This window comes from Oncorhynchus mykiss, chromosome 9 (genome assembly GCF_013265735.2).
Source record: "Oncorhynchus mykiss isolate Arlee chromosome 9, USDA_OmykA_1.1, whole genome shotgun sequence".
In the NCBI taxonomy this organism is placed as follows: domain Eukaryota; kingdom Metazoa; phylum Chordata; class Actinopteri; order Salmoniformes; family Salmonidae; genus Oncorhynchus; species Oncorhynchus mykiss.
The window spans coordinates 39,730,076-39,747,306 of NC_048573.1; the positions used below are offsets into that span (position 1 = coordinate 39,730,076).

At 43.7% G+C, this 17,231-nt stretch overlaps 1 protein-coding gene across 1 annotated transcript; it reads left to right on the top strand.

The window, feature by feature from the left end:
• The first annotated feature begins 872 nt into the window (after nucleotides 1-872).
• Nucleotides 873-17,004, top strand: map3k12 (mitogen-activated protein kinase kinase kinase 12). The gene is made up of 14 exons (XM_021615635.2): nucleotides 873-1,121; nucleotides 4,447-5,009; nucleotides 7,486-7,669; nucleotides 7,895-8,086; nucleotides 8,478-8,636; nucleotides 8,725-8,883; nucleotides 9,080-9,188; nucleotides 9,464-9,573; nucleotides 9,972-10,088; nucleotides 10,368-10,502; nucleotides 10,684-11,395; nucleotides 11,499-11,566; nucleotides 13,455-13,752; nucleotides 15,815-17,004. Exons 2-14 carry the CDS (start codon nucleotides 4,508-4,510, stop codon nucleotides 15,980-15,982), a joined length of 2,913 nt encoding a protein of 970 aa, XP_021471310.1. The 5' UTR covers nucleotides 873-1,121; nucleotides 4,447-4,507; the 3' UTR covers nucleotides 15,983-17,004.
• The last annotated feature ends 227 nt before the right edge of the window (nucleotides 17,005-17,231 follow it).

The following is a 17,231-nucleotide window of genomic DNA, read 5'->3' on the forward strand; positions in this document are numbered from 1 at the left end:
CATATATTTGGATTAGTTTAACACTTTTTTGGTTACTACATTATTCCATATGTGTTATTTAATAGTTTTGATGTCTTCACTATTATTTATTTATAAAATAGAAAAAAATCTCGAAAAATCCTTGAATGAGTAGGTGTGTCCAAACTTTTGACTGGTACTGTGTATATATTATCTAATTAAGTTAGATCTGATGTAAGTCAATAGTGACTAAATTAGCATTTTCCAAATCATGTTCAAATCATGTCCAAATAACTTAAATCAGTTACATAGTCATTTTGTAGATACTTTAGGATGTGGACATGATTTGATGGGACAATAAAAAGAGGGACCTTACATCAAAACCTCATCATAGTGAGGATATTAACAGTGAGATGATGCCATTTTATCTCAATATGTGATACTTGGACTTTAACTTAATCACTAGTTAATTTAGTTAATCACTCAACACATTTAAAATAAAATGATTTTAACATAAGTTACCCAAAAATATTTTATAAAAAAAAAACATTTGATTAAAAAAGCCTAAACTGTAGCCACTTATTTGCCTTCATAGTTTGTTTTTCTAAGCATGACCATCATCCATATTCCAAATGTTTTACCAAACTTTGCTTTTCTTGTGTCAGCAATTGGACATTGTTCTTCGGGAGTGCTAGTTACCCCACGTTATCCTACCGTATCTGAACCATTAATTGTGTGTGCAAAACATTTCCAAAGGCATCATCTCAAGCAAAGAACAAAGAAGTCAGTGGAACTCACATGACTCGAAGACAGTTTATGAAACGTTGCTGAAAAGATGGAAACCACTGTACAATTTTGTGGGGGCGATATTCGCGCCCCCTTGTGGGTAGCTTGCTCCTCCGTGACGTCAATTCAGCACTGGGAAGGAGACAGCTCCCTCCCCCAACCCAGCGCGCGACTCACGTTCCATGGTTCCCCGGTTATTGATAACACAATTTGCCCGCTGGGATTCGTTCTGATAACGTGAACTCGTGGAAAGGGACTTTCACGCAATAAAACGACTGTAAGTCCGGAGAGGAAAAACGACAATTGTTCTTAATTATCGCATGTAGCAAGCTGAACCCATCCCGTACTTGACAACGCGACATCAACGAGGCAGAAAGGTATGGGAATGTCATGCTATCAAGTATTATAGATCAAATAGGAAATCAGGCATTATGAGATGTTCATGTAGGTTTGTCTTTGCCTCATGCAATGTACTCTGTTCGTACTCTGTTCACATTGTAGCGTAACAGCACGTCAATCTAGGAGAAAATGCATAATCGCTGATTAATGCGAGAGATCATATTTATGCAGCAGCGTGATAATCTATTACGAAATATGTTTGTGTTGGTGCCAACATTAAGTAAATTTACAGACGATGCGGCAGTTAGACTTGGCATGGATGGACTCGTACGGTTCGGGCTTTAATTCATGCACGTCGACTGTGATGCTAGTGAGTGTCATCATCACATCCTTGGTTATTTAAAGATAGATCTCCCTGCATTTGTGAGCGAAAGTGCTCCTTCCCACTGTGGCCCAGTGTTTTTCCCATTTAACGCTCTCTATTCGCTCGAGCGTCGCGATTCTCATGCGGTGGTGCAGTACAGAGTAAGGGGCTGCCGTATAATGTAAATTGGGTACATGTGGCAGTTCTCTCTCTCTCTTACTTACACACACACGCACACGTGCACGCGCACGCACGCACACACACACACACCTCAATGGGTTAGTTATGCAATTTCGTCATATTCTACGGAGATACAATGCCATGACTTGTACAGTATTGTAAATTAATTGGTTGCAGCATAACACTGTCAAGCCAAGCATGTAACAGGACCATTCAATACATACAGTACCAGAAGAAGCATAGCAGCTTACTCATCCTTATTGATTCCAACAGAGTACTATCCATATCCATAATGTAACAAATATATAGGCTTTCCTGCCCTATGGTGACACTCCTAAGGGAATCACCCTGGGGATAAAGGTCAGGTTTATTCTGTAGTCAGTGCTATCTTCCTGGTTCATTCATAAAACTATTTCCCATTCCAGATGATTTGGCCCTGTTTGACTGCCTCGATCCCGTTCATAGATTCATAGATATTAAAATGTGGTTTACTGAATAATTGAGTCTTTACTGAGGAGAAATTGCATTGAAACGGTTGACTTGTTCTCACAGGAGTGTTTTTTTTAAAGAAAGGTAGAGCAAGATTTTTTTGATTCCCTGTAGTCATTTTTTTCTCTCTCTCTCCCTCTCTTCTCCCACAAAGTAAGGCCCATCTGTCTGATGTTTAGTCTGTTACAGACAGTCTTTCTGCTGAGTGAACAACACCTTTGTAGTTGACTTGATTACAACCATTTCTACTCTACTTAAACTTAAAGAAGGTACCAAATTGTACTGAAAGGGTTCCAAACGCTTGTCACTGTAGTGGTACCTGTAAGCAAAATCCATTGTTAGTTATAGGTATATATCCTTGCAGTTTGTACAAATTTCCCTTTTTAGAGTACCATCACAGTGACAAAGCCGTGTGTTCCTTTTAAGTGACAAAAAATGTACCTCTTCTCTATACCAAGCTCCTCATGTGTTCACACCGCTCCGCCATCCCGCTTCTGACACCAGTGTAGTGAATTCGTGGGGGTAGCCTGGGACTCGAACCTGGGTCGAGCAACTGTCAAGTCAACACGTTAATCAGTACGCTTAAGAGGTCCATATACCTCTTGACTAGTTTGATCAGTGTTGGGTTAACGTCTCTGAAATATTAATTACAGCTCTTTATTGTCACATACTTTTATGTAAGCCTTTATAAAGACGTCAGAACTAGCAGCAGACATGCTCAAACTTTAATTAACATAACCATAGACTGCTTAAACTGGTACACCACTTTCAATCACAGGTGGCCAAAAAATAACTAACTGAATGCCACTCCGACTCAGCCATGCCTCCTATGATTGTACCTTTTATATTCCAAATATCGGGTACAACATTTTTACATTATACTAGATTATCCCCAAATGTACAGAACAAAGGTACAGAACAGCACCGTGTGAGATTATACAGTGCATTCATAAAGTATTCAGACCACTTCCATTGTTCCCACATTTTGTTGCGGTACAGCCTTATTGAAAAAATTATCTCATCGATCTACACACAATACCCCATAATGACAAAGCAAAAACAGGTTTTTATATTTTTTTTGCAAATGTATTAAAAAATTTTTAAAAAAAAAACTTATTTACATAAGTATTCAGACCCTTTGATATGAGACTCGAAATTGAGTTTGGTGCATCCTGTTTCGATTGACCATCCTTGAGATGTTTCTACGACTTGGCTGGAGTCCACCTGTGGTAAATTCAATTGATTGGACATGATTTGGAAAGGCACACAGCTGTCTATATAAGGTCCCACAGTTGACAGTGCATGCCAGAGCAAAAACCAAGCCATGGGGTTGAAGGAATTGTCCGTAGAGCTCAGAGAAAGGATTGTGTCAAGGCACAGATCTGGGGAAGAGTACCAAAACATTTCTGCAGCATTGAAGGTCCCCAAGAAGAATAGCCTCAATCATTCTTAAATGAAAAAAGTTTGGAAGCGCCAAGACTCTTCCTAGAGCTAGCCGCCTGGCCAAACGAATCAATCGGGGGAGAAGAGCCTTGGTCAGGGAGGTGACCATGAAACAATGGTCACTCTGGCAGAACTCCAGAGTTCACCTGTGGAGACGGGAGAACTTCCAGAAGGACAACTCCTTCTGCACTCCACCAATCTGCACTCCACCAATCAGGCCTTTGTGGTAGAGTTGCCAGACGGAAGACAATCCTCAGTAAAAGGTACATGACAGTCCGCTTGGAGTTTGCAATGACCTTCCAATGACCTTCCAATGACCCTAAGCACACAGCCAACACAACGCAGGAGTTCTTTCAGGACAAGTCTGAATGTCCTTGAGTGGCCCAGGCAGAGCCCGGGCTTGAACCCAATCTAACATCTGATGAGAGACCGGAAAATAGCTGTTCAGTGACGCTCCCCATCCAACCTGACATAGCTTGAAATGATCTGCAGAAAAGAATGGGAGAAACTCCCCAATACAGGTTTGCCAAGCTTGTAGCATCATACCCAAGAAGACTCAAGGCTGTAATCGCTGCCAAAGGTGCTTCAGCAAAGTACTGAGTAAAGGGTCTGATTTCATTTTTTCATTTTTAAGACCTGAGGGGGCTCGCAAAACTGTGGTATGCCACTGACCCTAACCGTACCCTATTTTCTGAGAGTATATGTATCATACTGACAAGGCCAAACATTCAGAAAACACTATTTTGAATGAGAAACTGAGATACAGGTGTATTTCAGCACTGGACAGCTCCAAACAGCCAAAAGAGCAGGTATTAATGGATTATGCTGATTGATAGTGATTCATTTTATTTTTTCTTCCCTCTTCATTTTTGTTTCTCCCCATCCAGGCCTCCCCTTCTCCCTCTGTACTCCCATCCATCCTTGGCTACTGTGTTGTGGGACCCCCTGATGAGTGGGACCTGCCTCCATGAGCCCCGCGCCCCCTCCCCCTCTCTCTCAGGCTTCAGCACCCCCATCTCAGAGCCCCCCTTCCGCAGGTTGGATGCCGACACCCCTGCCTGCACCCCCGAGACCGACCTGACCCCCACCCAGTGTGTCCTCCGCAACGTGTTGTCCATCGACACCGGTGGGGCACCAGGGGTGCCAGGCGGGGTTGAGGGGTGCCCCCACACCTGCGGCAGCAGCCCCACCCCTAGCGACGGGCTCCCGGCCCACTTTGACAACAGTGTGCTGAAGTTACACGAGCATGAGGCTTGCCAGTGTGGGGGCGGGGCAGAGGCAGGGCTTAGCTCGGAGGCTGGGGCCGTCCGTAGCCAATCAGACAACATCCGGATGCAGCAAGGAGGTGGAGGGTTTCTGGAGGGGCTGTTTGGCTGCCTGAAACCCGTCTGGACCATGATCGGGAAAGCATACTCCCCCGAACACAAGCATAACCAGGAAGGTGTGTGGAGTGAGTATAACAGCCAGTTCTTTGTCACTTCAGCACAAGGTCTTCTGTGTTTAATAACGACTTTTGTATACTTTTAGGATACTGAATACCTTAACCAATACAGAAATACATGGCGATGTCATGTAGGATACTGAATCTATTGTCACTTGAAATGTTAGTCATTCACTGTGTAAAGATGTTGAGGTAAATCTGTAACCATGGTGATGCATTATATATCCAATAAAAAGGTTCAACTTCGAGATGCTGCTCTTCCTTGCTACTTTTCATTTTGGAGGGTATTCACTAAAATGGCTTACATTTCTATCTCTTTTTATATCTCTCACTATGCCTTCCTGCCACCATCCCCTACTCTCCGCCATAATGCGGCTGATGTTACCTTTGCACTAGCCTCATTCACAGTCTTATCTACGGTAGTGGATTCACAGCTGGTTAACGAGACAACAAGAACAGCTGCCTCTACAGCAGCAGGTCCCTGGAGACCACAAAACTTCAGTGGACCTCATGCAGAATTAATCTGCTTGTCTCTCTTATTCCGCCTACTGGCGTCTGTCTTCTCACAGTGACCAAACTCTCAGTTATTCATCTATCTACTGTACTCTTATGACAGATTATGGGAGATGAGAGATTAGCTCTGGGGAGATGTGCAGCTGTTTGCCTTCTACATGTCTCTCCAACTGCAATCTTACTGTACACTGCACATATTGATCCAATCGTGAGCTATGATGCTATAACAGGGAAAACACCTATTAATATGTCAATATTAAGTACTTTTTTCCATAGGAAAGTTATATATACAGTGGGGAGAACAAGTATTTGATACACTGCCGATTTTGCAGGTTTTCCTGCTTACAAAGCATGTAGAGGTCTGTAATTTTTATCATAGGTACACTTCAACTGTGAGAGACGGAATCCAGAAAATCACATTGTATGATTTTTAAGTAATTAATTTGCATTTTATTGCATGACATAAGTATTTGATACATCAGAAAAGCAGAACTTAATATTTAGTACAGAAACCTTTGTTTGCAATTACAGAGATCATACGTTTCCTGTAGTTCTTGACCAGGTTTGCACACACTGCAGCAGGGATTTTGGCCCACTCCTCCATACAGACCTTCTCCAGATCCTTCAGGTTTCGGGGCTGTCGCTGGGCAATACGGACTTTCAGATCCCTCCAAAGATGTTCTATTGGGTTCAGGTCTGGAGACTGGCTAGGACACTCCAGGACCTTGAGATGCTTCTTACGGAGCCCCGCCTTAGTTGCCCTGGTTGTATGTTTCGGGTCGTTGGCAGACCCAGCCACGACCCATCTTCAATGCTCTTACTGAGGGAAGGTTGTTGGCCAAGATCTCACGATACATGGCCCCATCCATCCTCCCCTCAATACGGTGCAGTCGTCCTGTCCCCTTTGCAGAAAAGCATCCCCAAAGAATGATGTTTCCACCTCCATGCTTCACTGTTGGGATGGTGTTCTTGGGGTTGTACTCATCCTTCTTCTTCCTCCAAACACGGCGAGTGGAGTTTAGACCAAAAAGCTCTATTTTTGTCTCACCAGACCACATGACCTTCTCCCATTCCTCCTCTGGTTCATCCAGATGGTCATTGGCAAACTTCAGACGGACCTTGCTGCAGGATTTTAATCCATGACGTCGTAGTGTGTTACTAATGATTTTCTTTGAGACTGTGGTCCTAGCTCTCTTCAGGTCATTGACCAGGTCTTGCCGTGTAGTTCTGGGATGATCCCTCACCTTCCTCATGATCATTGATGCCCCACAAGGTGAGATCTTGCATGGAGCCCTAGACCAAGGGTGATTGATCGTCATCTTGAACTTCTTCCATTTTCAAATAACAGTTGTTGCCTTCTCACCAAGCTACTTGCCTATTGTCCTGTAGCCCATCCCAGCCTTGTGCAGGTCTACAATTTTATCCCTGATGTCCTTACACAGCTCTCTGGTCTTGGCCATTGTGGAGAGGTTGGAGTCTGTTTGATTGAGTGTGTGGACAGGTGTCTTTTATACAGGTAATGAGTTCAAACAGGTGCAGTTAATACAGGTAATGAGTGGAGAACAGGAGGGCTTCTTAAAGAAAAACTAACAGGTCTGTGAGAGCTGGAATTCTTACTGGTTAGTAGGTAATCAAATACTTATGTCATGCAATAAAATGCTAATTAATTACTTAAAAATCATACAATGTGATTTTCTGGATTTTTGTTTTAGATTCCGTCTCTCACAGATGAAGTGTACCTATGATAACAATGACAGACCTCTACATGCTTTGTAAGTAGGAAAACCTGCAAAATCGTCAGTGTATCAAATACTTGTTCTCCCCACTGTATGTAGATCTCTTTCCCTTGTGGACCATTAAAATGCAACAGATGATGTCGTTTATATGATACATCTCAGCTGGTTTGCTTAGAGCCGTCTGCCACCCACTGCCTGTCACTTACTGCTTCCTTGTGTTGATGTTGCATTCTTAGAATCCTGGGAGGTTCCGTTTGAAGAGATCTCGGACCTGCAATGGGTTGGCAGCGGGGCCCAGGGGGCGGTCTTCTTGGGGAAGTTCCACGGAGAGGATGTGGCCGTCAAGAAAGTCCGGGACATCAAGGAGACGGAGATCAAGCACCTACGCAAACTCAAGCACCCCAACATCATCACCTTCAAGTGAGAAAAACTCCCTGACCCTGACCCCAAGAGAACAGAGATGTAGAGATGTATATGACTATAGTAGTAGAACGTATAAACATATACCCAACTGTTGGTCCGAGCAATTGTAGCCTAGACCAGGCAAACCATCATGACATCATCAGACATTGACTCTAGTATTCTCCTCTTTATCATTGTCCCTCCCTCCCTCCATTCCTTCTTCCCTACCTCTCTGTCCCCCAGGGGTATCTGCACCCAGGCTCCCTGCTACTGTATCCTGATGGAGTACTGTGCCCAGGGCCAGCTGTACGAGGTGCTGAGAGCAGGCAGGAAGATTACCCCCTCCCTGCTCATTGACTGGGCCATGGGCATCGCCGGGGGCATGAACTACCTGCACCTCCACAAGATCATCCACAGAGACCTCAAGTCCCCCAAGTAAGTCCATGTGCTCGATATTATCAAAACCGTCCGCCTATATCAGGTGTGGGCAATCATTTTGGCTCGAGGGCCCCATCGCGATTTCCAAATTCAACCAAGGGCCGTACATATTTTTTTTTGCGACCGATTTGCTACTCAAAACCAAGTCCGTTCAAGAGTGTCCCGGAGTGTTTTTTTAACACCCCAAAAAATTATAATTCCACCCGTGGGCTGGATTGAATGGGCTCGCGGACCAAGTCTGGTCGGCGGGCTGTATGTCGTCCACCCCTGGCTTATAGAGACTAGAAGTCTCCAAAGTGAATCAGTGAGCTCTTTCTAATAAAATGTTTAGCTATTTCTGGCTTAAGAACATCTACAATAATAGTGGTTTTCTTTCTACCCTTGGAAGTATGCTGATTACCCATGATGACCTAGTGAAGATCTCTGACTTCGGCACCTCCAAGGAGCTCATTGATAAGAGCATGAAGATGTCCTTCGCTGGTACGGTGGCCTGGATGGCCCCAGAGGTCATTCGGAATGAACCCGTATCGGAGAAGGTAGACATCTGGTAAGTGAAAGATTCTTGGCCATAGAAAAGATGACCAATGCAATCCCATCTCAGTGATCACTAACATAAGGAGTGTTGTGAACTGCAGGTCGTTCGGGGTGGTGCTGTGGGAGATGCTGACCGGGGAGGTCCCCTATAAGGATGTGGACTCCTCTGCCATCATCTGGGGGGTGGGCAACAACAGCCTGAACCTCCCTATCCCCGAGAGCTGCCCAGACGGCTTCAAAATCCTCCTGAGGCAGTGCTGGTGAGTGGAGATGGAGGGAGGGAAAGAGAGGGATGGTGGAAAAGAGGAGAGAGAGGTGAGAGGCGGCAGTGGAAATAGATAGCGGGAAATTCTGTCCTTTTAAACCTTTAAGACTTGGCCCACGTAGAACCATATTGATTATACAGTAGATATACCAAAGTTGTCTCTGACTGAAAATATCTCCTTGGCTTTGCAGGAACTGTAAACCCAGAAATAGACCCTCTTTCCGTCAGATCCTTCTCCATCTGGATATAGCCTCAGCTGATGTACTCTCCACCCCACAGGAGACATACTTCAAGTCTCAGGTAGCCTACTCTACACTATATCTCACACAACCTGATGAACTCATACACAAGCAAACACGTTCCCAAGTGACAGATATGAGTGCACAAATATGTGCATGCACGTGTACACTCACACACATACCCAGTGTCTAAGTGTGTGTGTGTGTGTGTGTGTGTGTGTGTGTGTGTGTGTGTGTGTGTGTGTGTGTGTGTGTGTGTGTGTGTGTGTGTGTGTGTGTGTGTGTGTGTGTGTGTGTGTGTGTGTGTGTGTGTGTGTGTGTGTGTGTGTTGCGCAGGCTGAGTGGCGGGAGGAGGTGAAGCAGCACTTTGAGAAGATTAAGTCTGAGGGGACCTGTCTGCACCGACTGGACGAGGAACTGATCAACCGGCGCAGAGAGGAGCTCAGGTCTGTACCACGACACTCTGACAGGCAGAGTTACTCTTCCCTTTTAGATGCTGGAAGTGATGCTATGCCAGGATAGTGTCAGAGAAAAACCACCACCCACTGGGCCCAGACTCAATTCATTGAAATGACATGGACACAGCATTGATTCAACCAGTGTGTGCCCAGTGGGCAGTGCCTTGTTATGGGCTGTGAAACTATAGTACAGTAATCGCATGGTCATGTCGACAGGCAGTTTCACTAACATCAAATGTCTACCGTTCCTTTTTATCCAATGCCCTTCCCTTATCTATCTTTGAAGATAGAAAAAAGAAAGAGATAGAAAATAATAGTCTCAGGGCACACTTCTTGCATCCTTTCATGCGGAGCATGATGTCATTTGTGCGCTCTTTTCTATTCAGGCACGCTCTGGACATCCGGGAGCACTATGAGAGGAAGCTGGAGAGGACCAACAACCTCTACATGGAGCTCAACGCTGTCATGCTGCAGCTGGAGCTCAAAGAGAAAGAGCTGCAGAAGTAGGTGGCTCCCTCAATCAAAGCACTTCGATGCTTATTTAGTTGTTTAGCTAATTCTCGGATCATTTGCATAAAGAAAAGTCAAATTTATCACATGAATCATGTCAGCTATTATGGCATATAGACCTTCTGAACATGCAGTGTTTCAAAATGAGTTGATAAATAGTCTCTGCTATTTCGGGTTATAGAGGATACAAGTCATAGAAATAGAATATGTAGAACAGACTAGTTTCTCGATTTCTTATGCAATCAACATGAATGGTATTGATGTGTTCCTAGGAGAGAGCAGTCTTTAGATAAGAAGTATCCAGGACTGTTCAAGCACCACAGCTCCAGACAGACTAGCTCCTCCAACTCCATGGACAAACTCATCAAGAAGAGAAATGTCCCACAGAAACTGCCCTCTGGAAAGAGGTGAGAGTTCATTCCGAGAGCCAAAAGCATAGGAGACAAGCGTAGTTCTTATCTGAACCCTATAAGGAGGTGGATCATGCAAAACTAAATACTTGATTGAAACCATTATAAATAGCTGAAGATTTATTATCCAATTATTTCACATCTGACCATCATTTCCTTTTCTATTATGTTCTCATAGGCCAGACATCCTCAAGTCAGAGGTGATCATTCCCAAGATGGATTCCTCTGTGATGCAGGTCACTATCCCCTCCTGCTCCAACAGGGGCTCCACGTCTCCTAGCCGCTCGCGTAGGGTCAAGACCCGCCACCGCAAGCCTGGCAAGGGCAGCAGCGGGGACCTTGCCGGCCTGAAGGCCACTCAACCCTCTCCCGACGGGGAAAACCCTGCCCAGGCCAACAGCTCCAGCACGGGCCCCTCCAAGCAGCTCCAGGAACCCAGCGTGGCCCTGCGGGCCCTGGGCCACGAGCAGCAGCAGAGGCAGCTGTCCTCCTCCAGCCCGGACCTCATCTGCACCACACTGGCGGCTGAGGGTCAAGGGAAAGCAGAACCTACCGTTGGGGGGCTTGAGAGGGGCGGCAGCCTGAGCGCCTCCGCGGGCCTAGGGGGGTCCGAGGGGGGCGCAGGGGGTCTGGATGACCTCACAGAGACCACCCCACGCAGCGACACGCCCAGTGAGGACGCAGCCTCGTTCCCCTTCTCTAGCAGCCCAGACTCGCCATGTGGAAGGGGGGTGGCCGCCGGGAGGGGGTCTGTGCTGGGCGGCCCACGCCTGCCCCACGATGGGGACGATAAGGAAGAGGGAGTGAGTGGTATGAGGTTACCCCGGGGGGCATCAGGCCATCTCACTCCCTCAGCTATCCTGTACAGGGCGGCCATCGCACGCAAACAGGTACAGTCCCAATGGAAGCTAGTTATGTTCAGTATGTACTCTCTCTTTTCATCTCTGTGAATCTGTTAGCTAACCCATTCTGTTTTCCCTGCTGTGTCCACAGAGGCGTGGCGTGTCTTCAGAGGAGGAGGAGGGGGAGGTTGACAGCGAGGTGGAGTTGCCACGGAGACGGTGAGCAGTGTTGGGGAAGCTACTCGGAAAATCTAGTTTACCAAGCTACAGATTACTTCACACTGGAAGAAGTTAAGATACACTAAATCTACCCTTAAGAAAAATATAGTTGAAAAAGTAGTTCACTACATCCAATCTACTTTGTGATACATTTTCATATCTAAATCTCAAACGTCATAGACTACAAATTGCAAGAACAGACCACTCTGGAGTCAGACGTTAACAGAATGTGTCATTTAGCCCATTAAACACGAAAACTGTGTTTCAAGTGAGAATTAGGCATGTCTGATGCTGAAAAAGAAAGACAATTCTTGCCTAACCATATTTTATTTTAGCAAAACAGGTAGTGTGTAATTCCAGTAGTTAGCTACACTACTACATGTCAAAAGTAATGAAAGCACTACCAAGATTAGAATGTAGTTCAACTACCACCAAGCTACTGCAAAATGTAGTTAAATCACTAGTTGAATTATATGTAGGTCACTACTCCCCAACACTGAAGGTGAGTACAGCATGTTGCTGTACTCCAGTGCCCAAAAAACAGATAAAAATGTCTTTGATATCTCCACTAAATGGTAATGTGATATCATTTTAGGAGTCATAGTGTTTGGTACCGTTATAAAAATAATATTTGTAAAATATTACTATTCTAATCAGAGATTTTGTGTAAGTGGTGTAAGTGGTTATTCAATGTTCAGTAGGAAGGACTGTTCAGTATGACTATTCAGTATGACTGTTCAATATGACTGTTCAGTATGACTGTTCAATGACTATTCAATATGACCGTTCAGTATGACCGTTCAATATGACTATTCAGTATGACTGTTCAGTATGACCGTTCAGTATGACTGTTCAATATGACTATTCAATATGACTGTTCAATATGACTGTTCAATATGACTGTTCAGTATGACCGTTCAGTATGACTGTTCAATATGACTATTCAATATGACTGTTCAATATGACTGTTCAGTATGACTGTTCAGTATGACTATTCAATATGACTGTTCAATATGACTGTTCAGTATGACTGTTCAATATGACTATTCAATATGACTGTTCAGTATGACTGTTCAATATGACTATTCAATATGACTGTTCAGTATGACTGTTCAGTATGACTGTTCAATATGACTGTTCAATATGACTGTTCAGTTTGACTGTTCAGTTTGACTGTTCAATATGACTATTAAATATGACTATACAATATGACTGTTCAGTATGACTATTCAGTGTGACTATTCAGTATGACTGTTCAGTATGACTGTTCAATATGACTGTTCAGTTTGACTGTTCAATATGACTGTTCAGCATGACTGTTCAATATGACTGTTCAGTATGACTGCCAAATGACTATTCGATATGATTATTCAATATGACTGTTCAGTATGGCTGTTCAATGACTTTTCAATATGACTGTTCAGTATGACTATTCAATATGAATGTTCAGTATGACTATTCAATATGAATGTTCAGTATGACTGTTCAATATGACTGTTCAATATGACTGTTCAATATGACTATTCATTATGACTGTTCAGTATGACTGTTCAATGTGACTATTGAATATTACTATTTAATGACTGTTCAATATGACTGTTCAGTGTGACTGTTCAGTATGACTGTTCAGTTTGACTGTTCAATGTGACTGTTCAGTATGACTGTTCAGTTTGACTGTTCAGTTTGACTGTTCAGTATGACTATTCAGTATGACTATTCAATATGAATGTTCAGTATGACTGTTCAATATTACTATTCAATATGACTATTAAATATGACTATAAAATATGAATATTCAATATTAATCAAATGAATGGATCAAAACTGAAACTAAACTGGATTCCTCTCTTCTTTCATCTCCCTCTTCTCCCTCGTTCATCCTCGTCAGACGTCCGACCAGCATCACCAAGTGCCAGTTGGTGTCTACCTTCAGCTCGGAGAACCTCTCTGTGTCGGATGGCGAAGAGGGCCACACCACCGACCACTCCCACAGTGGCACGCCGGACGTCGTCAGCACCAACACGGACGACCGTCTGGGCGACCGTAGCGATGACCTCCTGTCGCAGGGGTCAGAGATCCCAGCAGACAACACTGACCCGGTGCAGGCCTCTGGCGGGCTGTCTGAGAGGGAGGGAGCCCTGGGCCAGGTCAAAGCCCTGCTGGACGCTTCACAGAATCCTAATGAGGCAACACAATTCTCTCTCTCTGATACTGGATATACAGTGCATTCGGAAAGTATTCAGAGTATTTTTTAGAATTTTTTGCAAATGTATTAAATAGAAACAACTGAAATATCACATTCACATAAGTATTCAGACGCTTTGCTCAGTACTTTGTTGAGTACTTTGTTGAAGCACCTTTGGCAGCAATAACAGCCTCGAGTCTTCTTGGGTATGACGCTACAAGCTTGACACACCTGTATTTGGGGAGTTTATCCCATTCTTCTCTGCAGATCCTATCAAGATCTGTCCGGTTGGATGGGTGAGCGTCACTGCACAGCTATTTTCAGGTCTCCAGAGAAGTCCGGGCTCAGGCTGGGCCACTCAAGGATGATTTTGAAACTTGTCCCAAAGCCACTCCTGCGTTGCCTTGGCTGTGTGCTTAGGGTCGTTGTCCTGTTGGAAGGTGAACTTTCGCCCCAGTCTGAGGTCCTGAGCACTCTGGATCAGGTTTAGGGATGGTGCCGCGTTTCCTCCAGACGTAACGCTTGGCATTTAGGCCAAAAAGTTCAATCTTGGTTTCATCAGACCAGAGAATCTTTAGGTGCCTTTTGGCAGACTCCTAGCAGGCAGTCATGTGCATTTTACTGAGGAGTGGCTTTCGTCTGGCCACTCTACCACAAAGGCCTGATTGGTGGAGTGCTACAGAGATGATTGTCCTTCTGGGAGGTTCTCCCATCTCCACAGAGGAACTCTGGAGCTCTGTCAGAGTGACCATCAGGTTCTTGGTCACCTCCCTGACCAAGGCCCTTCTCCACCGATTGCTCAGTTTGGCTGGGCGGCCAGCTCTGGGAAGAGTCTTTGGTGGTTCCAAACTTCTTCCATTTAAGAATGATGGAGGCCACTGTGTTCTTGGGGACCTTCAATGCTGCAGAATTGTTTTTGCCACTCTTCCTAGATCTGTGCCTCGACACAATCCTTTCTCAGAGCTCTATGGACAATTCCTTCGACCTCATGGCTTGTTTTTTTATCTGACATGCACTGTCAACTGTGGGACATTATATAAACAGGTGTGTGACTTTCCAAATCATGTCCAATCAAATTAATTTACCACAGGTAGACTCCAATCAAGCTATAGAAACATTTCAAGGATGATCATTGGAAACAATATGCACCGGAGTTAAATTTAGAGTCTCATAGCAAAAGATCTGAATACATATGTAAATAAGGTATTTTTTTAATTAGGTTTTTATATATTTGCAAAAAATATGAAAAATCTGTTTTCACTTCGTAATTATGGGGTAATGTGTGTAGATTGATGAGGAAAAATGTTAATTTAATCCATTTTAGAATAAGGCTGTAACGTAACGTGGAAAAAGTGAAGGGGTCTGAATACTTTCCGAATGCACCGTATATCTCGTGTTATTTTTGTGAAGAAAGAAAAATGTGAAGAAAAATATAAACGCAACATACAACAATTTGTTACAGTTTATATGAGGAAATCTGTCAATTTAAATAAATTCATTAGGCACTAATCTATGGATTTCACATGAGTGGGAATAGAGATATGCATCTCATGGTCACATATACCTTAAAAGAAACGGGCCTCAGGATCTCATCATGGTATTTATGTGCATTCAAATTGTCATCGATAAAATGCAATTGTGTTTGTTGTCCATAGCTTGTCCATAACCCCACTGCCACCATGGGGCCCTCTGTTCACAATGTTGACATCAGCAAACTACTCGCACACATGACGCCAGACACGTGGTCTGTAGTTGGCAAAGGAGAAATGCTCACTAACAGGGATGTAAACAAATTTGTGACCATAATTAGAGAGGAATAAGCTTTTTGTGCACATGGGAAATGATCTGGGTATCTGTTATTTCAGCTCATGAAACATGGGACCAACACTTTACATGTTGCATTTATATTTTTGTTCAGTCTAGTTTATCTGTTCCCCACCACTAGTTTCTAATCTACACTACTTCCACGGACAAGAACCATTAACACCTCCCATAACTCTGAGGTTTCAGTTGTTTGTCTTCTACCTCTAGCATAATGTTTCTCTTCTCTCCCTCTACCTCAGAGTCGGGCCCTGTGCGACGACTCGGACTGCGACAGCGCTGAGCTCGACCAGTCAGGAAGCGGGGAGCCCAGTCGTCCACCCAGCGCTGGGGCCTGGGCACCTCCATCAGGGTACCCCTCTGGGCCCCAACAAGGGTCTCCTCAGGGGCACCAGACAGGGCCTCCATAGAGCCAACACACTGGACACTATAGAACGACAGCTACCTTACAGTAAACAACCATCACAGAGCCTACCTACGCCAGTATCTAAAACAGGACTTCACTCAATGTGATGAGTGGTCACATCAACTGAGCTCAGGCTATGACAAGTTAACGACCAGTGTCTCGTGCAGCAATATGGGTTTGTTAGTTAGCATATCTTCATAAAATAAACACAGGTGATTTGTTATAAACTGACAGCAGTTGTTAGGACAGCTTGTGATATGACTTGTTTAGATTTCATTTTATAGAGAGTTTAGATCAAGTGTTAATACAGGAACCTTTAGACACTGCTCCAGTTCAGCAAAAAAAAAAAACTTGCACACCGACAAAACAGACATGCGCACACACTGTCCCCTTGCCAACTGGTACTTTACCATCACAGCTCTTGGAGGAGCCTAATGTCCAATTCACAAATTTCTCCCATGCAAATGAATAATGTAGATATTCACATATCACGTTACAAAAAATAATATATTTTACATGTAAGATAACTGATGTAGAAAACAAATAAAGCAGTATGCAGCCCAATTAACAAATGCATGACTACACGTTTATATTAAGTTTTGGATGTGTCCGTTTTATATTTTGTGAGAAGGTTTACACTTTTTTTACCCTGAAAGTATTCATTTCCATAAGAATTTTTGTTAATGAATTGAGGTTGGCACTTAAAAAAGGTTATATCAAAAGGTGAATGAACAGCTCAGTAAAATGTTTGAACCTTCGACAGGTCCCTCAGCTGGTAATGTTAAAGTCATACTTTTATCTTAACTCTCCTACCACAGAGTTTTGAATACACAACCCTTTAAGATCACAGAGAAACTAGCCAGAACAAAGATAGAATACTGCTCTCTGGTGGTAGTAGTGGAATAGTAAGTATCCTTTGAATTTCAAGAGGTTTTTGTTTTTAATACAGCATTGCACATTGTACTGTAACATAGGAATTATATCAAAATATGAGCAAGAAAATAAATACTGTATTGGTAAATCTTCCCGAGGTGTGACGGGTGTGTTATATTGTGAACATGTAAACTTCTTACAGAACTTAGGTGAGGCCCCTGTATGACAAGTGAAGTAAAGTGAAAAAGGAAACCAAACTGAAATGTGCAGTACAAAATGCTTTGTTCCATTTCATTCAGTGGGCTCAGGCAGTTGTTTTAAATCACATTTGGTTTCTACATTAGTAGTAGGAAAGTTCCTCATATTTTTACACCAGGAAA

Bases quoted from the DNA above. Each gene is read 5' to 3' on its own strand.
- map3k12 (XM_021615635.2), top strand. From the start codon at position 4,508: ATGAGTGGGACCTGCCTCCATGAGCCCCGCGCCCCCTCCCCCTCTCTC. The intron at 9,189-9,463 runs GTAGCCTACTCT...TGTGTTGCGCAG, and splicing joins AGACATACTTCAAGTCTCAG to GCTGAGTGGCGGGAGGAGGT. The intron at 10,503-10,683 runs GTGAGAGTTCAT...ATGTTCTCATAG, and splicing joins AAACTGCCCTCTGGAAAGAG to GCCAGACATCCTCAAGTCAG.